The 26,384-nt window shown below is 43.1% G+C and overlaps 1 protein-coding gene across 2 annotated transcripts in view; it reads right to left on the reverse strand.

The window, feature by feature from the left end:
• Nucleotides 1-307: 307 nt before the first annotated feature.
• The window catches only part of MRPS27 (mitochondrial ribosomal protein S27), a 72,340-nt gene continuing 46,263 nt past the window's right edge, over nucleotides 308-26,384 (reverse strand). For both annotated transcript variants that reach the window (XM_014594484.3, XM_006274635.4), the window contains exons 5-11: nucleotides 21,038-21,152; nucleotides 20,017-20,095; nucleotides 18,520-18,635; nucleotides 15,993-16,095; nucleotides 13,944-14,086; nucleotides 6,295-6,465; nucleotides 308-695 (exon numbers count right to left, since the gene is read on the reverse strand). In XM_014594484.3, coding sequence (XP_014449970.1) covers nucleotides 453-695; nucleotides 6,295-6,465; nucleotides 13,944-14,086; nucleotides 15,993-16,095; nucleotides 18,520-18,635; nucleotides 20,017-20,095; nucleotides 21,038-21,152 — 970 coding nt within the window. In that variant the 3' untranslated portion in view covers nucleotides 308-452. The remainder of the gene's footprint in view (nucleotides 696-6,294; nucleotides 6,466-13,943; nucleotides 14,087-15,992; nucleotides 16,096-18,519; nucleotides 18,636-20,016; nucleotides 20,096-21,037; nucleotides 21,153-26,384) is intronic.

The following is a 26,384-nucleotide window of genomic DNA, read 5'->3' on the forward strand; positions in this document are numbered from 1 at the left end:
CTGGTGTCTATCATATTAATCCTCATGAGCTACAGGAAGCCCAGGAATTCTTTTCTGTTATGGAGAAGGCCCTAGTGCACTGAGATAAAAACAAAGTGAAGGGAAGAAAGATCAGCTAAGGCATTTGCTTTTTGATGGTTTTTCTTTTCTTTGGTTCAAACTTGCTCTGGTCTCAAAGCCATCCACCAAACAGCTGGCTGCTTCTCATCTCTCTTAATCTCTTCCTCTAACTTTCCCACTGCTAACTAGAGTAATATGCAGGGATAGTTCTAAACTGTATGCATTTTACTTCAGAAAACAGGCTGAATGGATGGAAACAATTAGAGTTAGAGTTTAATTTGCATACATTTAATGTCACATTCACAGCATGGTTGTAGTACTGTATTAATAGCGGCATGCACTTAAGTTTATTACCAAAAGATCTATAGCAATACAGCAGTCTCTGAGTTGTACTATTGAACAGATGCATCAGCTAATTTCCTTGCTTCTAGCGCCTGCCTGGCCTTTTCTTGAAGCTCTTTCTCTCTCTCAGTGAGAAACGTTTGTTCCTGCTCCCACTTCTTAAGCTTCTCCTCATATTTAGCAATGTCTTCCACTTCACAGGCTGGCAGCTTTTCCTTGACAAGTTGGGTGGTCAGTGTCAGCAAGCTTTCAGATTCCACCTTGCCAAGTGAATACAGCTTGGAGTACAGCTCCTGTGGAAAAAATGAGTTTTCTTTTAAAAAAGTTAGTCAGCCACAGAACAGCCACAACAACTGTTGCATGTAACAGTTGGAGCTGTGCCATTATTGCTGGATAAGTCAATCAGAAGGTAGGGTAGACCTTGTAGACTGACTAAATCAGAGACGCATAAGCTTTCATAAACAACAACTTATTTCATCAGAGGCTAGAGAAAGCAGGATGCTTTCTAACTAGAAAGCAGAAAGTACAATCACTGCTCATGGATAAGTTAATTTATGCATTTACCTTAGCAAAATGATTGTGCAACGCTAACAGCATTTTTCCTGCATTTGGGAGGATTGGGAACTTACCTCAGCTCTTATTATCAAATAAAATCAAGTTTAATAGAGTTAAGTAACTGCTGACCAAACTTGCAAAACTAAAAGAGAAATGACATAACAAAAATTTTAAATTTCAAATGATAGCTAACTGGCCAACTACAACAAATGTAAACTAAACACTTCTGGCTTCTTTCTATCCCAGGGCTGATGTAAGGATTTGATCTGGATGACCCCTATTAGCATCCCTTTCCAAAGATGCAAATTGTTTTTAGATAGTCTTACTAATGGCATACTAAATAGGTACCAAGAGTTCTTGCAGCTACAGCAAATCCCACCATACTCCCCTACAGATTTTCCCCAACAACTGATGTGATCTGAAGTTCAACTCTGCTTAGGGAGACCTTGCACCATTCCTTTTTCTGTCTCTGTTTGGCAAGGTTGCTTTTGATTAAAGCTGTGTTGCCAAGTGTAGAACTTGGCCAGAAAGTCATGAAGTATTTCTTTCTTGTACTTTGCTTATGTGTTGGCTGTGTGTATGTTTGGAGTACCTCATAAAGTATAAAAATATTAATTCACTTAAGTGATGTATGATATAGATCATCCAGTACAACTATTTCTGCCTCTGGAAGTTTAAGGTATAAGCCTGATGTTGCACTGACAAAGGCACTTAACTGGCTTAAAGATGTAGATAGCTACAGCACAGAAGGCGCTTCCTGAAGGACAAATATGGCAAGGCTTTAAGCAGAGCCTTTACCCATTGCTCCTTCATGTTCTTTCATTACTATCTGCCTGTCTTTTATTTAACCACTACGCAGATGTATGAAATCTTAATGTCTCATCTAAAGAGGCTCCCACTATAGTCCCCTGTCCCTGGCTCCCTGCACAAAGGCATAAATAAAAAGCTTTGCATGTGGAAGACTGACAAATGCTGCACTCAAGCATACAGACATGCATGTGTAATTTATTCCCCAATGCAAAGGGAACTACAAGGTGTCACAACCCAAAGGTGTGATTTTTGTTTTGTGTGCTTCGGCACTGCTAAATTGTTCCCGCCAAATTGTAGCTTCTTTGCACGGTGGAGTTTTCCACTGCAGAGGAGAACCCCGGGTGCAAAAGAAGTTCCCGCCGTTTTGTAGCTTTCTTTGCAGTGTGCATTTCTTCTTTGCAGCACAGAAATGCTCGTTGCAAGGAGTTCCCGCCATTCATATTCAAATTTGTGCCCCACCATTGGATAGTTCTAAATTATTCCTACGTGGCGGCTAGCAATTGGCTTGCTAGCCGTATAAGAGGCTTGAGTGGTTTCCGCCCAAGTTGGAGGACTCCACGAACACCAGGAGGAGGAGACTTCACGCTGTGTGAAGGTCTCTAAGCGCTGCGGATCCTTACGGACCCAACGCGTTTCAAGCAGGCAACAGAAGTCTGATCAGCCTATAGCCTCTCCCCGTCACCGAGCGCAATCCCGATGTATCCTTCTTCCCTGCGCGCAAAAAGGATCCATGGAGCCTAGCAAACTTCGTGTGAGTGTATTCAGAGCTCTTTGTTTTGAGTACTTTCTTCGGTTGGCGCGACAGGCTCGCAGTTTAGAGCCTCCAACCGGATGGGCTAGAAGAGTGTTCACGGGAAGGAACTCTAGTCCACCTCTCTTCTTTTCTATCTGTAACCGCAACTCAAGCAAGTTTTCCTGCCTGCACCGTGACCATCTTCGGTGTAAGTAAAATAATCTTAAATCAACCACTACGCGTCCGTGACTAATTCTAGCTCACCCCTGGTCTCCTCCGGCCCCGTGTGCCCGGGCTGCTGGCCACAGCCCGCATGCGCAAAGATGGGCCCGGCTCGCCCCCGGCCCACACACAAGGCACCTGGATGGAAGCCTGGGTGCTGGAGTCATGGCCAGCTGTTTTTCCCACTCTGCACCATGCTGAGTTTTATATGACACTGACCACATTCCTCCAATTTGCTCAGAACTGGCAGGGAGAGTTGCTATTGAGCTATGGGGCTCAATTCTGCAGTGCGCAAGAGACTGCAGTGTCCATCTAGAACCCTCTCCATTTCTCCTTGCCCAGAACAGCAGAACCACGTTGGCTTTTTCCCATAGATTCTAGGGTCAGAAGGGACCTCAGTGGGCCATGTAGTCTGACCCCCTGCCCCTGGCAGGCAAGAAAAGGGTCACCAAACCTGGGATCATGTGATCCTAGCCAGGTGCCTGTCCAGTCTCCTCCTAAACACTCTTAAGGATGGGGTGAGCACCACCTCCCCTGGAAGCCCATTTCAGATCCTGGCAACCCTGACCATGAAGAATTTTTCTCCAATGTCCAGTCTAAACCTACTCTCCAATAGCTTATGGCCATTGTTCCTTGTTTACCAGGGAACCCCCTGGAACAACAGAGCATATCTTACTTTGTGTTGCTCTTCCCTTGTGAATTTGTATGCCACCACAAGGTCCCCTCTCAGCCTTCTCTTGGAGAGGCTGAAGAGATTAAGGTCCCTTAACCTTTCCTCATAGGGCCTTCCCTGCAGGCCTCCAATCAGACGAGTGGCTCTTCTTTGGACCCTCTCTAGGTTGTCTGCATCCCACTTGAACTGCAGCATCCAGAACTGGACCCAGTACTCCAGCTGTGGCCTGACCAGTGCTGCGTAGAGAGGGAGAATCACTTCCCTGGACCTGTTTGTGAAGCACCTATGGATGCACAACAAAGTGTGATTGGTTCTGCTGACTACGTCATCACATTGATGACTCATGTTCATCCTGGAGTCAACAGTGACTCCAAGATCTCTTTCCGCCTCAGTGGTACTGAGAAGGTCACCCCCCAGCCTATAGGTATGATGGCAATTTTTTCTCCCTAAATGCAGCACCTTGCACTTGTCCTTATTGAATTGCATCCTGTTGCTCTCTGCCCAATTCTCCAACCTGTTGAGGTCGGCCTGGATCTGGCTCCTCCTCCCCAGGGTGTTAGCTTCACCCTATGTTCGGTCAAAGGCCAGGAAGATTTTAAGTGGACATAGATTTGACTAACAGAGGTCCATAACTGTTGAACATGTATATTCTGTTACAAAAAAAATTGCAAAAGGGGTCCCAAATGCTTTGCTTTGATGTCACCAGACTAAGAGAATACTTGATGATATTTGGGCATTTTGGTCCCTTGTTCTGTTTCAGATGCTGCCAGCATATATGCTGGGTGTAGCAGATGGAATTCCTTGCAGATACTTTCATGCTGCCAGAGTAGACTTGTTTGTTTAAATATACTACTGTAAGTCACTCAAACTCCTGAGTGGGACACACGGGAGGAGAACTTTATACAAAAAGAAATTAAAAAGGACTAGAAATTGGAGGAGCGTTATGATATAATTGAACTTTGGGACTCTGCTTAATAATGTGTAATATGTAAATGAAACTCACATTTTAGGAAAGGAACCGGCCATACATACCACAGGTATGAGACAGACACACACTTTGACTTTTTTATATCGATTCCCCATGGCTCTACTTGCAGCCCAAAAAGGAACGTTGCTTTTAGACAGAATAATGTTGTATGTGCCTTGACACGTGACAATGAAGACGGCATTTCTGCAATGACATGCCTATCCACTGATCACTTACGCAGATGGGAAGAGTTGCTGGAAGAAAGTTGTACTGAATAGCGAGCCTTAACATGTGGTATTTGTGGATAGATAATTTATTTTGTTCAACTCTTTTTATAACAGAGTCTAAATTATAGTTCTAACAGCTTGATCTGGAAGTATCCAAGTGCTCTCAAATCCTAGTCCCTTGAAGGGTACCTCCACATCTTACTAGGCACCTTACTTGTTAGCCTCTCTGAAAAGGGTCATTTATAACATTTCCAAAAATGGCCATTTTGAAGACTAAACATAGAAATGAAGCCATTAGTATATATAAAAAAAGCCAAGTCGAGCAACCCTAGGTCTGGGGCACAGTCATAGCTTATTAAACAGCAGTTTATTGGCCTGCTGTGACTTAACATGGAATGGAAATGCAGCACGGAGACATGGTGCGATTACTGATTCACCCATGCACATACAGTATGGAGAGCATAAGTTGTCTACATCAGATGGAAAAATATAAGCTTCTGTCAGCTGAACAAAAAGCAAAACTGTCAGTTGTATGAAGGCAGGGGTTTACTCAAGCACCTTAAGACTGAAGGCAACTTGACCAGAGCCTGCTGTCTCCAATAAATCTGTCTGTGTCCTCATTACACATTTTTTTAAATTATAAAACACATACATGCATTATTGATGTATTTGGATCTAGCTATTAACAGATCCTGGTTGCAGTTTGAAACTGCAACAGTGGAAAAAACAACAGTAATTCAGTTTTCTCTCCACCCTTGTTCTTGTACAGAGCATGTAGCTGTGGACTGCAGTTGGCACCAGGATTCACATTGGGCATTCTTGTACCAGTCTTTTAGTCTTTGTAGGGTTTATACAAATGGGTTTGATTCTAAAAGGTGCTTAGCTCAAATAACATTACATGGGGGGGGGGGGGGAATAAAAAGGCCAAAGTAGTAAAGCTAAACGACTTCCAAAACTTGTTTAGAAAAACAAGTATATGTGGCCAAAGCAACTGTCCATGGTCATGAAAGCAGTAATGAAAAAGCTGACATGCTGCTTGTACTGTGTAAGAAAAGAAAAAATCCATTAATTACCAACCACTGCTGGAAGTATAGCTTCAAAACAATTAATTAAGGCATCAGATATTACAACAGTGCAAATCACTGGAGTGATAATATAAAAAATAGTCTATTTATGTATGAGTGTTATCATGATGAGATCAAGAATTTGCATTTTGCATGTTAACAGTGGTTGGAAGACTTAAAAAAGGGAAAGGAGAAATAGAGACTTATCTGATATCCCAGACTGAAGTTTTAAGTTGCAATCTTATTTGTAAATGTTGTCATTAAATGAACAACAGAACCTGGACAATATCTGACCAATATAATGTAACAAGACATAGCTCACAGAAGGCCAGATAATGGATCTGTAATGACACAGCATGTTCACTAACTAGATTTTGATTTATCAGTCTGATGTATGAAAAGTAAAGATAAAATCCCAGCAGACAGACACAAGTAGCTTTAAGCATTTGATTCTTTGCCTCAAACAGGAAATTGCCTTCAATTAAAATGCATTTCAAAATCAGTTTAAAACATGCCAGGTAGCATAACTGATGCACTGAATGGTTGTCCCCTACTAGTATAAAAGGAAGTTATTTACTTGCTACTGCATACAGTAGAAACCTGCTGCAGCTTAGTAAAGCTGTAAGAAAGAAACCCCTTACTTTGAATTGAGTGAGGTATTCAGGCACCCTGGGCCACTCTGATTCTTCTGATGTTTCTTCTGATTCTGTTTGTTTTGGCTTGGGTACTGATGCCGTGACTTCTTCTTGAGATGGTTCTGGATCTGTTTTTGCCTCGGGAACAGACTGCAAAATGGTCTCCAAAACATCAACCTGAACAACCAAAATCAGAATTGTTACCATAAAGCTTGCAAACATTATTTCAACATCATTAGTCTGATTTTTCATGAAATAGCCTGTGTTTGCAGGTGGCTTTATTGCCAGGGGAATAGAAAACAGTTCTGTGAGTAGAGGGACTCATTGTTTGAAGAACCCATCAGTTGAGGAAATAGAAAGCTTTGATTTTTGGAAGTGCTTACAGAGTTTACGCAACTGCTCCCATACATATATCAATGGCAAAGTTCTTGGTGACTTTTAATGCAGGGTGGCATACAGTTCCAAGCACATATAGACTAGCTGCTCTACTGGTCTAATGCCTGCCCAATACATATTTCATAATATTCATAGTTAAAACAGCACAAATAATCTACTCCAATAAGTGCATATGGGAAGCTACCATGAAAAGTTTATGTAATATCTTCAACAGGGCAGCTGAATGATCTCTGGCTGATGTTCACTTTGAGTTTCCTTCAGCTGAATGACAAAAGAAAACATTCAAAAGTTATTTAGATTTAATGGCAAGAACAGAAAAAGGAGCACAAACATAGTATCCACAGTACATATGAGGTTTTAACTTATGCAAATTCTTCATTCTGTTCACACTGCTTTTATCTGGAGCAGGGGTATCAAGTATATGGTCCATGCAGGTAGGTCATATAGCCCAGGGGTCTTCTTGAAGGGGTTTGTTGCTGTGGCTGTTAGAGCTCTTCCAGGAGCAGTATTAATTAATTGGGGCTCTTAGTCAACCCTGGTGACTAAAACTGGTGGCAAGGGGAAAAGAAGGGGCAAGCAGCAGCTGCATTTACTCCCTGGGTTCTAGAGCTGTGCTGAAACAGAGGCTCTGGCAGCTTTGGGATTTTACCCCACTGCTACTTGTGGGTCATCCAGGACATGGGAAACCTGAGAATCTGGCTCAGCCCCATGGAGACAAATGAGTTTGACACCTCTGACCTCAAGATACTTTGGCTCTTGGAAAGAAAAATCCCCTCTCAGAACTAAAAGGAACACATTAGCTCAATTAACCAACAGTTTTTACATGTATTAGCAATACCAAGAATGGTATCCAAAACATTGAAAGTATTTGCTATTTTGATGCTTACATGTGTTTGAGGGAAATCTGTGTGTGTGTGTGTGTGTGTGTGTGTGTGTGTGTGTGTGTGTGTGTGTGTGGTTGAGGGGGGAAGCATTGCCCCCAAAAGAAAAAATATTCAGATCATCCAGAAATGTATTTTTCAGCTTCAAATTTTATAAATGCAAAGAGCTGCTATTCTTCTCTGAATCCTCATTTTGCATAGATGTCACTGTAATGAAGCATATCTATAAATAACCACTGAATGTTTTTAAGGTAAAGGTAGATACTCCCCACAGAGCAAAAGTAAGCTTGATACCTACAGTCTGCATTTAGATTTGAAGATCATTTTCAAATGTTTGCATTTGTATAACACTTAATGAAGCAAAATCAGGCTTATTTGAAATGGACTATTTCCCTATTGCTCATTTCTTGATACTGTAATTTAATGGCTCTATAAACCAGCTTGAAACTACTAATAATGTAACAGCAAGATGAGATAAACAGAAAGAACACGTGTGTGCTTGGAAAGATGTATATTCTCATTTAGAGAGTCCCTCAGAATAGCTAGAGATTTACCCTTATGTGTCCTTCTCATGCACAGAAGCAGTCAAGTAATAGGTATAGTATTATAATAATAAAAATGCATATCAAGTCTTGGATCAATGGGGAAAGAGGCGTTGGAGGCCAAAGATAAATGGAAGCATTAGACCTTAGCAGGACAAGAAATATCTTTCTAGCCAACTTGCCAGTTGTTTTTGCCAACTGGAAGCATTTAACCAGGTGCTGCATCATGAAAATAAAGTAATTCTGAAGTGTCTCTTTAGATAATGAAAAGCTTTCAGCCACAAACACACTGTACATCTGAAAAAAAGAGTGGGATTAGAGGGCAGAATGGTTTGAACTTCTCAAACAACTTGACTACCTTGAGTCATACAGAGGCACAAGAATTAAGTGGTTTTGAAGCAGCCTCTCTTTACTCAGACCATAAAATTGCTATGTAATTTTAAGCGACTGAAAGGCTTGCTCCAGAGAGACCCAGGACACTGCAAGGAAAAGTTTTACAACACCAGGTTGCATGCACTGAGCCAGTGGAAGATCTGCTCTTCACTTCAATCACAAGCTTCAGTGGTAGCAGGACTTGCCCCAGTGTCTGAGCTAGTCAAGTACTATTAGTCACTCTAATCATGTACATACTTTTATATCTAAAGCGATTTTCAATAATAAGTTCTTGGTGAACCTTGAAATGAAATGCGTAAGATCCTCAGCTGATGCAAGTCAATGTAGCTCAATTAGTTTTCAGCTAGTTAAAAAATAATGTTTTGATTTATACTATCAAGACTGGACCACGGGGATAGATGGCTATACCCTGTACAGGAGGGATCGTGTAGAGAAAAGGGGCGGGGGTGTAGCTCTCTATGTTAAGGAAAGCTACGCGTCCCTGCAAGCCGATATTGGCGACCAGAGTGGACGGCTGGAGACCCTCTGGGTTAAAATCCGTGGGGAACATGGCACAGGGGACACAATGGTGGGAGTCTATTACAGACCTCCCACCCAAAGTCCTGAGCTAGACCAGGAGTTTGCCCAGGAACTGGCTGAGGCAGCTTGTTCCAGGACCATGGTTGTCATGGGTGACTTCAATTACCCAGACATCTCATGGGAGGATCGCTCAGCAAAATCTGAGTGGTCGCAGAGCTTCCTCTCGTGCATGGATGACCTCTACCTGACTCAAGAAGTCTATGGGCCGACGAGAGGCAAAGCGCTGCTCGACCTGGTGCTGGCTACTGGGGAGGACCTAGTCGGCGACCTAGTGATCGATGGGAAGCTGGGTGACAGCGACCACGAGCTGATCACCTTCACCATCCGCCGAAAAGCTGGCAAGTCAGTCAGCAACACGCAAGTCCTTGACTTCAGGAAAGCCGACTTTGACAAGCTCAGGAGGCTTGTCAGTGAGGCCCTAAGGGACTGTGACCACAGGGAGAGGGGAGTTCAAGAAGAGTGGTTGCTCGTCAAGGGAGCAATCCTCAATGCACAAACTAAGTCTATTCCATCTCGGAGGAAAGGCAGCAAGAGGGGACAGCAGCCCCCCTGGCTCTCCAGGGACCTAGCAGACCTCCTGAGGCTAAAAAGAAAGGCCTACAAAGGATGGAGGATGGGAGTCACCTCCAAGGAGGATTATTCTGCACTGGTCCGGTCCTGTAGGGAGCAGAACAGGAAAGCCAAGGCTGCAACTGAACTCCAGCTAGCTTTGAGCATCAAGGACAATAAAAAGTCCTTTTTCAGACATGTGGGGAGCCGGAGGAAAAGCAGGGGCAACATTGGACCCCTGCTGAACCAGATGGGGCAACTGACAACTGACGCCCAGGAAAAAGCCAACCTATTAAATAGGTACTTTGCGTCGGTCTTTCATCAGCCCCATGGGACGCCCGTGCCTGCTACAGGGCCGGGAAGTCCGGGTGAGGGTGATCCCCTGCCCTCCATTAATGCTGACTTTGTGAAGGAACATCTTGAGAAGCTGGATACCTTCAAGTCAGCCGGCCCTGACAATCTTCACCCCAGGGTACTCAAGGAGCTGGCGAGCATCATAGCCCAGCCTCTAGCGCGGATCTTTGAAAACTCTTGGCGCTCTGGTGTAGTGCCCGAAGACTGGAAGAAGGCCAACGTGGTGCCTATCTTCAAGAAAGGGAGGAAAGTGGATCCGGCTAACTATAGGCCCATCAGCCTGACTTCTATCCCGGGGAAGATCTTAGAAAAGTTTATTAAAGAGGCCATCCTTAATGGACTGGCTGACGCCAACATCTTAAGGGATAGCCAGCACGGGTTTGTTGCGGGTAGGTCTTGCTTGACCAATCTCATTTCCTTCTACGACCAGGTGACCTATCACCTGGACAAGGGAGATGAGATTGATGTCATATATCTTGACTTCAAAAAAGCCTTCGATCTGGTGTCCCATGATCGTCTCTTGGAGAAACTGGCCAATTGTCGCCTTGGGTCCCCCACGATCCACTGGCTGGAAAATTGGCTCCGGGGTCGGACCCAGAGGGTAGTAATTGATGGAAGTCGCTCATCGTGGTGTCCTGTGACCAGTGGGGTCCCCCAGGGCTCTGTCCTTGGACCCATACTGTTCATCATCTTCATTAATGATGTGGACACTGGAGTCAGAAGCGGACTGGCCAAGTTCGCTGATGACACCAAACTTTGGGGCAAAGCATCCACACCAGAAGACAGGCGGATGATCCAGGCTGACCTGGACAGGCTAAGCAAGTGGGCGGATGAGAATCTGATGGTGTTCAACGCCGATAAATGCAAGGTTTGCCACCTTGGGGGAAAAAAAACCCGCAGCATCCTTATAGGCTCGGCAGTGCTATGTTGGTTAGCACTATGGAAGAAAGAGACTTGGGGGTCATCATTGACCACATGATGAACATGAGCCTGCAATGCGATGCTGTGGCCAGTAAAGCGACCAAAATGCTGGCTTGCATCCATAGATGCTTCTCAAGCAAATCCCGGGACGTCATTCTCCCCCTGTACTCAGCCTTAGTGAGGCCGCAGCTGGAGTACTGCGTCCAGTTTTGGGCTCCACAATTCAAAAAGGATGTGGAGAAGCTTGAGAGAGTCCAGAGAAGAGCCACGCGCATGATCAGAGGTCAGGGAAGCAGACCCTATGATGACAGGCTGAGAGCCCTGGGGCTCTTTAGCCTGGAAAAGCGCAGGCTCAGGGGTGATCTGATGGCCACCTACAAGTTTATCAGGGGTGACCACCAGTATCTAGGGGAACGTTTGTTCACCAGAGCGCCCCAAGGGATGACGAGGACGAATGGTCACAAACTACTACAAGATCGTTTCAGGCTGGACATAAGGAAGAATTTCTTTACTGTCCGAGCCCCCAAGGTCTGGAACAGCCTGCCACCGGAGGTTGTTCAAGCGCCTTCATTGAACACCTTCAAGATGAAACTGGATGCTTATCTTGCTGGGATCCTATGACCCCAGCTGACATCCTGCCCTTTGGGCGGGGGGCTGGACTCAATGATCTTCCGAGGTCCCTTCCAGCCCTAATGTCTATGAAATCTATGAAATCATAGTTATAGTCATTTGGAGAGAGGCATTTTGTTAATACTACACCATGCCAACTAGTTTTTCCTATTTGCTGACTTAAACCCAATCCCCCATTTCCTATCCCCAACCCACATGCACGCAACCTTCTAACTTATCCTGGTAACTGAGAGCAGAATCAGGTCAACAAGACCCTCTTTTGCAGAAATTAAGATGTTTCATATACAAATATCTCATGAACTTTACTTGTTTAGCCCTGCTAGGCACTAATCCCAGTTCTGGGGACAAGTGTCTCCTTAATGTGACTATAGTGTCTGATCAGCACCAACCTCATTTTCTACAAGTTTGACCAGAAGTCTGAAAATGCACTCTAGACTTCATAAAAACCACAGGGTAGAATTCTGAAAAGCAAGGAAGTGACCTAAGCTCTTAAGTCAAACATTTTTCAAAATTGTACTCATCCGTCTGGTTCAGTCAGTGAAGTCTCATTCAGTAAAGTACCTCTCTCATTCAGTAAAGTCAGCAGTGGCTCTGCACTGAAAGAACACTGCCAGGCCTTGACCACAATCACTGCTTCCTATGAAGATAAATATAAACCTGAAGTGACCAGATCAGATCTGCTACTCCATAATGAACACAAAAGCTGGCTTCAACCATGCAGTCAACGGCCCTGAACAGATTGAACAGTTGCTTCCTTCCTATACATACACAACTGTTAGAGATACGAGAGGTGGGGGAGGCAGGACAGGAACTTGACTGGCTGTCAGGACCTGGCCCAAACCCCGAGCTGAGCACCAGCTTGGTCCTCCATCAGGCCACAGGTCATGGACAATGGTGGAGTGACAGGGAACCATGCCCCACTGGGAAAAGGCTGCCTACTGCTGGCCCTGAGCTCCCAAATACTAATTGGATCCTCCTACCTACTTTGCTATATAAGGTTTCCTGCGGAAGCTATCTGAACAACAAGGCTCTTGCTGCCCTTGGACTGTCCTGCTGTCTCCTTGCCCCTGTCTCCTGATTCCAGGTCTGACCACATGTTGCCCAGACATTGACCTCTGCCTTTGCCTTGTGGCTTGAACTGTTTAGAACTTGGCTCTTGCAGATACCTGACCTAGCTTGCTTCGCAACCTTGCTTTGCCTGTTGTTTTGACTTTCATTTGGATTTTGACCCTCTGGCTTTGACCCAGCTATCCCTCAGTCCTCTGGCTAGTTAGCCACTAGGCAGACTGCCCATTCCTTGATGTGTAATACAGGCTCTGTCTAGAGGGCACCTAGTAAAGGACAGGCCCCTTCCCCTTTCCTTAGCATAGCCATCCAGAAGAGGATGGAAAGAGAAGCTGACAGCTGATACACAATTAAATTTCCCTGCTTCTGTGCCCCAGCCCCAGGTACTTTAACTTTCACCAGCTGGCAGAAGCTGAAGGTAGCATAGTCCAGGCTCTCCCCTTCCTGGGCCAGGAGCCATGAGAAAGGAAGTCTAAGAGTATGAACTGCTAGGTTGGTGGGTGCTGTGGAACCTCCCATGAGGGGACTTCCTGGTAGGGGAGCTGCAAGTGGTTTGAAATCAGAGGCAAAGTTTTTGCTCTAAGCATTGTTTGGCTCCCTGAATTTCTTGCAAGATGTTGGTCTTTGAAGCTGGATTCAGCTGGATATATGCTGCTTGTTGTAGGACAGTTGTCCAACTGGCAGCCCCCAAGAGGTTAAACTGCAGCCTCCAGACTTCTGGCACGAGTGTTGCTCCTTCTTTTGCTCTCTTGCTGCTGCTGCTGCTGGAGTCCCCATGCTCCCCCACCCTCAACTTCCACTGCCTGCCCCTGCCCTGGGGTGGAGTGGTATGGCTCATGGGGCTGAGAGAGCCCATGGCAGGAGGGCTCCAAGGGACCTGAAAACCCTATGTGTTGTACCTGGGTGTGCAGGGGCTATGTGGTATGGTGTGGTGCACTGTATAGCAGGAAGCCTGTGAAACACATTGGGGGCCCATGTGGTACCACCGTGGGGCCTGTGAAGTGTGGCAAGGGGTACTGGGGACCCCTACGGTATGGAGAGGGAGGGATCGTGCACTATATTGTGGTGGGAGCCCCTGCAGTGCAGGGGGTGGGGGTTGCTCCTGCAGTGGGTCGGGACCTTTGTGGAGTGGCAGGAAAGGCTCATGTGGTGCAGCAGCAAGGAGAAGGGGGACTCTCATGCAGTGAGAGCCATGTGGTATGAAATTACCAGAAACCTGAAAATCGGTTAGCTGTGGCTCTGTTTTGCAGTTACCAAGCCAGGGAGTCCAGGATGCTGGCTACATAAGGCCCTCAAGCCACATGCTGTGCAAAACTATTCCATCTTAATGCTCTTTCACACTTACTGCTTCTTTGCAGAGCTTTATCTCCTCTGAGAGCAAGGCCACTTTCTCCATCACTTGCAGAGCTCTGTTTAAGTATCCTGGTGTCCATATCAGTGGCATTTGATGGTACACAGCTCGCAGGCCTTTAGTTAACTCCACTTTCCCTGTAGTAAAATGACATTTTAAGGGTTTATACTCTATCACTTGAGGCCTCAGACAAGGAATGAGTCAGCTATTCTCTACAAAGCCATAAAGCAGGCCTGTGAGCCATGTAAGCAGTAATCTCTTTCACATGGACTTGTTACAGGAGACATTAGACCACGTTTGCAGGAGTAGTCTCCTGCGTGCCCAGCAGACTTTGCTTTTGGGGCTGTTGGGCATCATGGCTTCTGTAGATCCCACTGGAGTCTCCACTTATGAAGACTTCAGAAGCCACTCTAAAGTGCCCACACTGTCGCATGTATTCAGCGTCCCCACACTTCAAAATGGCAGTGGGGGTGTTTGAACTAAAGCTCTAGTTCAAGCGCCCCTGACACTATTTTGAAGTGTGGGGATGCTGAATAGACGTGATGTGGAGACTGCTGGAGCGTATTAATTAACACACTCCAGCAGACTCTATTTAATTGCGTCAGATGCGTTGGAGCAGACATTCAGCGCGCACATAGGTGCCCTCTAAGCTCCTGGGATTGTCACCATAGTAACCAACAGTGTGTGTGTGTCTTTTTGATGTGGTTGTACCCAGCTTACTGGAGCCTGTATAATCTTTAAAGGTTCCTATATACATGCAGGAGGCTGCTCCAACACATTGCAATTACAGCACATCAGAGCAGACTTGATTAATTGAGCCTGCTGGAGCATGGTAATTATCATGCTCTAGTATCACGTACATCAGCATCACCTGCCCGCCTGCCCCCCCTGCAAAATGGTGACAGGGTGCCATTTGATGAGCTTTAGTTCAAAGTGCCCTGTCGTCATTTTTCAGCACAGGAATACTGATACACGAGACGCTCCGGTCATTTTAATTAGCATGGTTCTCAAAACGGCACTAATTTAAGTGCCTCACAGTGCATGTCTATAAATACCCTAAGCATTCAGCTTAATTAGAATTAAGGTTTTGACAAATGTAAACCATTAAAACCTACCTTGGGTTTTTCTTACATTGGGGAGGATGATTCAGGAAAAGTATAGTAATAAGTGCACAAAACTTATGGACCATGGATAAATGTAAATAGTTAAGGTGCTCCAGGCAAGGCTGTGCCTGTAGACATCTTTCACTCTTGCACAGTTCTGTTCCATTAGTGTTGGCAAGATTGTAGGATATGTGACAGCAGTAAACAGTTTGTGATCTGCTGAATGTCAAAGTTCCAGAATTGAGCACTTGCTCACAGACAACAGTGAAGTCCTTTTTCTAAAAACAAGTTTTCCAGACAATCTATATGGCATTCAAAAAAGTCTGAATGTAAAGCAGAGAACGGACGTTTGTAGTCTGTATTGCTGTCTTTGGTCAACAGTAAAGTATAAGTCTCATGGAATGTTTGCTTTCAAATTAGTTTGCATTTTTATCCTCCTTTTTGATTGACTCTGCATTTTGTCTTACAGTCAGCTTAAATCAGAATCAGCATCCTCATTCTGCCACTATACATTTTACTTTGAAGTTACATTTTCAAAACATGTCTAGTTTGTATTACTTCTGATAGTTTTCCAAAAGGAACTGTAACAGTGATGGAACAATTGGATAAAGCTTTCTGCCAAAACATGCTTTTACACAGAGGTAAACTGCAGTTTTGCAGTGGAGAGGGAAGAAGGCTTCATTCACTTTAACCATGTTCTCAGAATGATCAGAGTTAAAGAAATTGCACAAAATATAAAATTGCCAAACACAGAGTATCTGGTACTACTTGACATACCTTGTGTACCAATATAAGTAAGGCTTACTTTTTCTTTAGGCCTAGTATTACTGTGTGTAAATTACCACATTTTATTTCTGCAAAGAAATAATTTTAATGAGACTCTTCATTAGTAAACTAATAAGGATAAAAGGAAAGATTAGGTAAGGGTTTTACAACTTACCAATTAATGCATAGCCATACAGCTGGGAGCTAAAACCCACAGTATTTTTCTGTTTTAGGCCTGTAAGCAGCAGGGATGCACCAAGGTTTCTTTCTTCTTCCCACTGTAAATGGTTCATACTTAGTAAGTATTGTGTAGATCAACAATAAAAATGCAATAGTTAGCTAAATAATTAGCTCAAACACAAGGTTAGTCTAAGGTAAAAAAAGCCTTAACAAATCAACGGTACTACCTCTACCACACCCTACTCGCCACCATCCCATTCAGAGTGACGGCAGTAACCTATATTTAGAAAGATGTAACTCTGCTTGAAATACAGTGTGAGAGCAATTTCAGTGGCCCCAGATTGAATTTCAGTGAATCAGTATCTGTAAACTGATGTAACAGTTGATTTTACCAGCTAAGATTCTGCCCTCACATTGTGAAATTCCTACTATTTGCTTCAACTTAGTATTGCTAAAACTAAAATTTACCCAGATCTGTATACTAGTGCAGCCACTTTTGAAAAAAAAACAAGAGTCCATGTGGGCAGGGAGTGATTCATAGGAGCAGAAAGGAACATGCATGAGTCCTGCAACCACAATGAGAAGGGGTCACCAAGAGAATTCAAAAACATAGGGAGAGGAAGAGCATGCCACTAGAAGCTGCCCTTCTACAAAATCTATGCTACTAAAGGTATATTATGGAAAGCCCAATCACACATACTACTGTACTAAAAAGGCTACTGCAAGTTCACAGTAAGCTGGAAACATGGACATCTTGTTAGATGAACTGCTCTGCATGAGTTTCCCTCAAGACCAAAGACCGCTAGTGATGATAGGAGAACAGGGTCAAATTAGTAAGTAAATTAAAACCATAAGAGTTGTTTGGTTTTGGGAAACATCCTGTATTGCCCCCTCAGCAAAACAAAAACAAAGGAGGAAACTTCAAGAATTAACCCACTATCCGATGTGGAACAGAGGATGAACAGATATCAGGCAAGCACTGCATTCATCACCTAGGACTCCAAGGAAAAGAGAGGTACAAAAGGCTGGACTGAAGAGGCTCAAACTCTTTGGTGACTTGGCACTGCAGGTTGGCAGCTTCCTTCCACCCTCACCTTTTAAATAGTATTAAACACATGTAATAGCCTTAAGAGAGAGAAGGAGAGACATGCCAAAAGCATTCTGGTGTATGGGGTCTTTACAAGTTGGAAGGATTCAGCTTCCTAAACTAATGCATCATCTAGGGACCCATTCTCAAGCTCTGGCATTGGTGTGTATGTACAACTGCTGGACAGCACGTACATCTGCATTTTAAACAAGTGTTTTTTGTGCACACTGCTTAGCACTTGTGTCCACAGCAAGAGTGTACAAAATTTGGGTGCAGGTGATTTGCACATACACAATTAGAAGATAAAGTTTTCCTCCTGCTTTTCTGATTGAGCTTTTTCTTAAGCCACTGATCATGCAAACTGACTGGCTTCTACGAGGAGAATACTGCAAACAAGTTTTATGCAAAAAAAATCTGAAACTGTAATCCAATTGATTAAAACCTTATGGCATTTATGGGATGCATTATGTCACCAAATACTTTTTGTGTAACAAGAATGGTGTCCACAAGCACTTTTCTTATCAATAACAATGCACTATTGAAGACCTATGCCAGACAAGATTACCAATAACCTTCCTGATGAGTACTGCAGATCACTGGCTGGGCTGTTCTGCAGGGTAATGCCACTTGCCAGGATTACAACTATCAGGTTGGCCTTGAACCTGGTGGTTATGAATAAGAAATCAAAACTGAGGCAGATTAGGGGTAAATGATTCACCTACTATGAAACATAAACAAAATGCAAGAACAAGCAACTAAATCCAGTATTCTCAAAGTCCAACAGGTAGCAGAAATATTAATGAAAATGTTCACAACACTGGAACATCACTAGTCATTGCCAATGAAATATTCACCTTTCTCCTTTTTATACTAGGAACACCATTATAAACCAGAGGCATAATAGGAAAGCCCTGGGCAGTGGCAGCGGCAACAGCAGTGCAGCTAGTTGCCAGCAATGAAGGCAACTATTTTTTGCACTGGCCTGCCATGACCTTAATTACACTATTGTTAAAAACAATAACATGTATAAACAACCTTTAAATGCTCTCTGAGCAGTGTTTCCCATACTGTACATCTTGGGTATGAAATGGTAAATTCTCTCAGGAGCTGTATTTTCACTTGCCAAGTGGCTTGCAGCCAAGAAAGATTCAATCCTTCAGACAAAAAAAGAAAACCCTGATCTGCAATCTGCAACTTCACATCTTTAAGTGCCTCCCTATTTAATCTCCTGAACTTCCAGAAATACCCAGCTTCTCCTTTGGAGAAAAAGGAAAATATGGCTGTCCCTATCAGTTGTTATTATTTTCCCCATTTTGAAGAAATAAACTGAAGAGTGGGTGGTGGCTTACATCATTCTCTAGGTAAATTTTACTCAACCCAAACCCCAGCTGAGTATGCGGTAACCCATATAGTTTCAATGTGCAGCAAAGCTTACTGTATGTTCTGATTTGGTCACCAGGTATTGGTATAAGGTGTAGAGAGAGAGAAGCTGTGTTGAGAGTTGATCGAAACTCTCCTGCAACATGATCTCTGTAACTACTGACATTGCATCTAAGAAGGAAACAAAAACAGTTAATGAGTAGATTTGATAGAGTAATTTTATATTAGCCCTTCTGCTCTTACTGAAAATGCTGATATAATTCCAGATTACTTCAGTGGATGCAGCAACAGAGCCCTGATAAACTAATAAGAGAGTAGATTAAAAAAGTCTTCTCATTCTTAGTCTAATTCTTTAGTATTATCTCTCTGAGGCTACTCAAGTAGGATGCTGGGAAGAGGGAATGCAATACAGCAGCATCCAGGCAGTTCAGTGGAGCAGTTTAGGCTACCTTTGCTGATCACTCTGCAGTCTGGCCTTCTCCAAAGGTTATGGCCCACAGCCATATGTGTTTCTTTTCCCTGCCTTTAAAAATGACTGTTTTGGCTCTGTGAAAGTACCTTGCACATAATACAAGACACTTGAATTAGGGCATGGCTACAGGAACAAGTGACTAATAGGTAAGCCAGGGTGTGAATTTACAGCACATCAGCTACTCTGTGGTGACTTTTCAAGTGCATGGTCCTAGCCTGTATTGAATGCAGAGTAGTTTAACCCCCTGTTCTTGAGGGGTAAGGTAAGGAACCTCATACTTGCTGGAGTGTAAGAGTGTAAATACTGTCAGTTACTACAGAGCTGACCTGCTGTAAGTTTACACCTGAGCTTACCTTAGTTTGTTCATAGGGCCCACATGTTTAATTTCAAGGTGCCAAATATGATAGGAAAGACACAGAAGACTGTGCACCCTCTCCACCAGAAAGATGGTGGGTAAAACAAAAGGCCCTGAGCATCTGATTCAAAGAAAAGACCAATGGCTGGCATGGGGAGGAATTCTGACGTGGAAGACCTCACTTGGCCCAGCTGTTGCCAACCACTGGAATTCAGCGAGTTTGTCCTCACCTTCAGAACTTTTATGCAAGCCTTCATTACTAGAGAAGCTTGGCTGAAGCTAAAATCTAACACATGTTTATCAGCAAACACCCTATGGCTTTGGGATTAAGCTGTCTGCAATACAGTCACTATTAAACAGACATTCTGTTTCCAGTCTCATCATAAATGCTCCCCACCCCCAATCCCACCAGAGAAGGCAGCACTAGAATATACAGTCAGAGAGAGCAATTCAGGTTGAGGTGTTAAAACTAATCTGCTGCCTGCCATCTTGAAGTATTTCAAAGTTACAAGTAAAGACACTGAGGAAAATACAGAAACCAGATGTAATTATGTGGGGAAAGTAGAGGGAGGAGGGAAGAGAAGAGGTATTTCCTACTTCAGAGAAAATGTGGCTGAAAAGAATAATTAAATTCTAGATTTAATACACTTAAAAACTTTCTAATCAAAATACCACAACTTTTTAGAGCATATATTTGATGACACACAACACATTTAGTTTCTTACCTTCATAATTCTTGTTTTTGATAAAATAATCCAATAATATATTGAAGGTGAAATTATCTGGAAAAATTCCATATTGTACCTGAAGAAGGGAGGAGAAATACAATATGAGAAACAGAACACAGATAGGATATTCTGTTACAAGTTGTGACCCCAATAGGTGCTAGGGTGACTAAAATAAAGGTGTCAAACTCATTTAGCCCTGTGAGCCAAATGAGTGATGTGGGACTGGTCCACAGGCTGGATAAACAGCACTACCCCACCCCCCACATGCTGGATCCAGCATTTGCGGCATCTTCTCCAGATGGTCCACAGCTATACCATATGTGGTGCCTGCTCTGACTGGCCTGGGAGACTAGCCAGAGCAGGCATTGTATACAACTTGTATCGGGATCAACCCAAGCAGGTGTCCTGTGCAATGCAGTCCCACACTATGTGGTGGGAGGGGGTAGGAATGGGAGAGGGGTATCCCAGACTGACCCTTGGTGGATGCTGAATGCAATATGGGTCCCAGAGCAGGCATCATATCTGATACACCTGGACTAGAGCATTTTAGACAATGCTATTAGACACAAAAAAGAACTAAGAGCTACAGCTGCAATCCTGCAGACAGTTAGATTCATGCTTAACTGTAAATCATCGGTATATTTGTAGGGTTGAGGTTCCTGTGCTTGGCATCCTTGGACGAGATGTCTCTCATCCACACTTGTGTGGCTTTTTAGTTGGATTCTCTCCCCAGTTCCTTTCTCTACCCTTCAAGTTCTTCAGGATTAGTTAGGGACTGTATGTCTAGCACTTCGGATACTACTGAATGTTAAAAATGAACAGTCAGCTCCAGCTGGGGAAAAGAAAAAGCTCAAGCCCTGCTTTTACTGAATTTTTTTCAATCCAACTACAATGTCCTAAACCCAGAGTTCCATCCACAGGGTGATGGAGGCAATCTTTGCTGGTGATAAAGAGGCAATCCTTATTCATCTCATAATGCTGTCAAATGCATGCTTGGCTTATCTTTTGAATGCCTCACCTTGTGTTTTAATGTGTACAAGGCTTTGTCGTGTGCACCATATTTAAAGCACTGTCTGATCCAGTTGTGGATGGTCCATTCTCTTAGGTACCAGCAATTTGGACTATGCCGAAACCTAAAGGGGGAAACAAACATGGCTTATGGAACAATCTCAAACAGCAATAATAATGTATTTCTCCCCAAAAGTGTCACAGTTGCAAGGGGTGTAATTAAAAATGATAGACAGGATTAAGGACATAATTACCTTCTATCATTTCCCAAGGTGCATCTTTCAGTACTTTTGGCAATGAAGGTCCTATAATATTTGCAAGCAATGTTTATCTGCTCCTCCAAAGAAAGCATCTAAACAGTCCTTGGGTCTTTGCAGAGGAATATAATTTTGTCAAATCATGGAAGAGAGAGGGAAGAACTGAAAGACTAAATTATTTATTTTTGAGTTACACAGGGTTAAATCTGATACCTCATCTTGCTTAGCCCTGAATATCTTAATTGCTTTCAGTATGATGACACTCATTTACACCAATGTAAATCAGTTTAGAATCAGGTGCATAACATCTAGACATAAAATCTACAGTTAACAGTGAATTCTTCCCATGTTTATTTTGTTTAGGATAACTTCAAACAAATTTCCTTTAGACCTAAAACTCCAGCACCAAGTTATAGCCCCAAGTAAAATCTATCAGCTTTTGAAAAAAAGGTCAAGGAGGGTATCTTTGCTGAAAGATTTGGGAGGAGAGAGAGGGACAAGATTTATAATGGAACGGTTGTGATCATAACTTCTAATCTGGGCATGAGAATTTAGGGAGGAAAAGTTATTTCCCAGTACAAGATGACTGGTTTCCATTGCACCTCCCCAAAGGAAGAATATCCAAAAACATTGTTTGCAGCAAGGAAAGTGTCCATAGTAACTCCAGCTTCCTAAACCTAGCAGTCAGCTTTGCGCTGCTGCTGATCTATTTCATAATGGCTATTGGTCCATGACTGACAGCAAGGCTTGGGGGATGGTGAGAACTAGAAGTTTCAAGATAAAATGCTGTAAGGTTGTACATTCTGGGTTTGTCCTTGTTCATTATGATTTGTGTGGAAAATAAGCTACCAAAACCCTGCAGTATCTTACAGCAGGCACAGACTCTAAAATTAAACTAAAAGCCCCAAACAGAAGGATCTCTCTTGATCTTGGGCTAAATTTCACACATACATGTCAAGAGAGATACGCAGTCTTTCACATGGTAAACCATGTGCATCAAGGAAAGGCTTTGTCTAAAGTATAAAAGCTTGAATGCCTTCTGCTTCCTGCGGAAAACTGATGACTGAGTTGCACTAATGTGCAGATGCTAGGAGCCTTGAGCCACGCTGCACCACCATTTAGTTGAGGGATTGGTTCTTCCATCTGAATGAGCATGCTTTCCAGAACATTTATCAGATTATTATAGCCGCCAACCCTCTCATCTCCCCTCCTCCACCAATGAATTCCTGTGTATCATTTCCTATGGCTAAAGGCCAGGCAGATGACTCAGCTTGAAAACGGGTGGAAAAGCATTCTGGACTATAGAGTCTTTGCTGCTGTTAGAGACTGGAGTGCCAAAAGCAGAAGTTTTGAAATGTCCATTACTAAATAAACCCTAAATGTACCAGTTCTTATATGGCAGATGAGAGCTCTCATTTTCAATAAGAATATTAAAAAAACAAACAAACCCACACTTAAAATATCAATATAAATGCTCATTCTGTTGGTCTAATTGCTTTGTACACCCCTTCCTCTGGAATTTTGATAGTGGGAACAGTAAGAACCTCTATTTATTTTCATTTAAGTCATGTTATGCCAATGCTTACAGGAAGCATCAATTACAGGCATTTGGATTTAATCATATTTTAATGAAACAATTATCTAATTGCTACAGACTGTTTCACCAGCCATTTCAAAAGGGTTGGAGTACAGTATTGATACCCAGTGATAAAGCTGCTAGAATCTTTCAAAGTTGCTTTATTTTAGCAGTTACTGCTCAGTGCAGGGCTAACCTAGGGCTACCTGCTCCCTTGTCTCTGTGCGTTGTGGAGCCCCTGGCTGAGCACACTGCACCCTAGCCAGCTGCTCTGGGCAGGGGTTCCACATGCCTCAGCATGGGGGCTCTGCAGCCGAGGCATACAGAGACTGGGCAGCAGCCAGCTCAGAGCTGCTTGACATCATTGTCTCGAGGTACCCTGAGGAAATCCCAGTAGCTAACCTTGCCCCCACACTGCAAATTAGCAGCACCATACACAGTTTAGTATGCAATGTGTGTGGCTTGCGGCACCACAAACTGTACATGCCTGCACATCTGGATGCGCCTTGATACCTTTTGGGTGTCTAACATCTTTTCCAACAGGGCAGGGAGAGAGGATGGAAGCAAGCATTGAAAAATTAGTGGATCTGAACAATTCTCTTTAAGCAGAACTGTAGCTGTCCTCCAAGACATACCAGAGACAGAAACCCCCGTGATCTCTCTTTGCATAGCAAGAGTGCTACCACTGATTTAATTCAAACTCAATTAAATTAAACAGTAAAGGCCTTTAGATGGAAATATACTGTTGCCTAAAACCAGTGTGAAATCTCTTGTTAATGGAAGCTTCTGAAATCATATACCTCCTAGACTTTGGTTGGACATGTCAAAGATGACCGAAAAACACTGACTAGAAGTTTTGGGGGGCTAATATAGTGCTCTTATTTGTGTGAAAAACAACTATGTGTTATGGGCACTACCAGAATGCAAAAATGGATTTATATTCCACAGAGCCTAGGAAGCCCACTGTACTAGGTGCTGTACAAACAGAACATAGAAAGAAGGTCTTACCCCAAAGAGCTTATAATCAGAATAATAGATCATTATAGGATAGTTGGGCATGGAGAAGAAAACAACTGTTCCAAAATGGTTAGCTTTTTCACCCATCCGCCAAAGTGTGCTTGTTTGTGTGTGTATACATACATGTAGAGATTCCCTTTGGTGTCATGTATTCCCATTTATCCATAATGCAGGAGGGGAAATGGCAAAGAAAGGACAAGATCCATTCTATCAACTTTGACTCCAACTGCTTACACAGACTCCGTTTTCACATTGTATCAACAGAAGCCCATTGAGTTTCAGTTTTCATGCCTAACCTTGATGAAATACCCAAATGCTGCAGCAGCCGCTTCCTTTGAAATGGAAGGGGGCAGGGGGACATGCTGGTCACTTTGAGGAGCATTAGCACCTCCCTCCTCTTTTCTCCTTGAAACACATAACTGTAATTAGGCAGTGCAACGTGTTCAGGGACAGACGAAAAGAAAGAAGGAGGCTAAAACTGTAGAAAGCAGGTTACAGCAAATCAGAGGATTCATATAGAATTAAATTAGGGAAGCTTCCAGCAATCCTTACACAGTCAATGGAATGAGTAGGAAGTAATCTTGCAGATGCCTGCTCCTGGGATTCATTCCTTTGAGAGCTAATAACCCCCAAGAAACATCAGATTCTTATAAGGGGTGTTCTCGGTAGCCATGGTGGTCTGAAACAAAAAGACATACAAAAAAACTAGAACTCTTGGTTCCAAAATTATACCTTTAATTAGACCAACTGGAAAATAGCAGGACAATTTTCTTGCAGTTTTCCAGTTAGTCTAATAAAAGGTATCACTTTGGAACCAGGAGTTCTAGTTTTTTTTGTATGCCAGATTATTATAACACACTCAGAAAAGACAAGGGGAAGAATCTGTAACAGTATTAATGTAGCTCATTGTCAGTGCCCTTTAATGCTAACGGCTGAGAAATCAATATGGTGAGCCTCAGAGCCACTGAACTGAGAATCTCTCTCCCTACAGGAAACTAGGAAAGAATGCCTTTGAGAGGGCTGGTCAATGAACTAGAGAGGTCACTATAAGACTAACAGTGCAGAATGCAATAATACTTTAACGCAGCTACCAGTGGTAGAATTTTTGTTTTTCTAGTTTGGGGAGTTGCTCAAATAATCAACTCCAGGAGTACAATGTAATCAAATTACTACTTCATTCTTGTAAAACGTACATTATGGCATCTTGGAGTTGGAAGCTAGGATGTAGTATACATACTTGGCACAACTGAAATGACTTCAGCTGAGTGACTGTGTGCTGACACACAAATAAAACTCTGCATATCAAACTGAGAACATATTCCTAATTTCCTGACTTCCTGTATCAAGGCCTTGTTGTCTGTCATTTACAGTAACATGGACATGTCTGATCTATTTAGAAGACTCTGAGTGATGGTGCAGTCTATCAGATGCTGAAAAGGCTTTAAGGGACTTTTTTTGTGCTCAGAACTACAGGCAGTATGTTTTACACTAACTTTTGAGCTCTGCAAAAAAACAGCTGAGTAGCTTCTCTGTTTAAAAAAAAACGATCTTTGAAATTTATCTGGTGCCACCAAGTGGCAAAATTGTCTTACCACATTTACATACAACTTTTCTCAGGAAAAATATTACAATAACCTTGGAGCAAATAACAAAATGGTAAAGATGACAGCATAGTATTCGTAAGAGTGTGGGGTTTTTTGTGGAGTTTTTTTGACTGTCATGTGTCAGAAAAATTGCATAAGCAAAAGCTAGATCATGGAACTGTACAGACTAAAGAAAGAAAAGATCTTTTCAACTGCTTAGTCCTTTTCTTCCCCTAAATAAGGTTGCTCCCTATATTACGGTGTTAATTATTGGTGGTAATTGTGAAGCTCTCACATCCAACTAGACAGCACTGCTAAGGACTTCCCAAATACAAATCCCTTAATCTCTGTTGCTGATCTGTAAAATGGGAATAACTGCTTCTTTTCCTAAGTAGATAGCTCTTCAGGACAGAGGCTGACTGACTTGTGATGTGGAAGCACCATGTCTAAGACAATGTGATCCCTAAGTGCTAACATAATTATTACTTAAGAAGAAGTCTCTTGAATTCCACTTGATTTTTTCCCTTGTAATACTGTTCTACTACTCCTTTATCAATTTTTATTTCCCTAAACAATTCAATTTTTTCTTGGCAATGATGTCCTGCATATATTTTAAAGATACCTGTCATTCTTCTTACTGTGATGAGGGGCAACATAGGGTATTTACAACACAAGGAAAATATATACAGTATAACCTCATGAATCTGGCATGGTTGGGACCAAACACCTGCCGGAAATGTGAAAATTCTAGATTTTTGAAACCGGAGCAGCTGCCGGTCCCAGAGCAGTGGCTGCACATGGAGTGGTGGCGCGGGGTGGTGGATGGTGGCGGCAGCCACCACGTGCACGCTTCCCCCTCCGCTGCTCCGGGACTAGCCACTGCTGCTCCCCAATGGAGTGTAGTTTTAAAAATGGCCAGATTTT

Source organism: Alligator mississippiensis, chromosome 3 (genome assembly GCF_030867095.1).
Source record: "Alligator mississippiensis isolate rAllMis1 chromosome 3, rAllMis1, whole genome shotgun sequence".
Lineage (NCBI taxonomy): Eukaryota > Metazoa > Chordata > Crocodylia > Alligatoridae > Alligator > Alligator mississippiensis.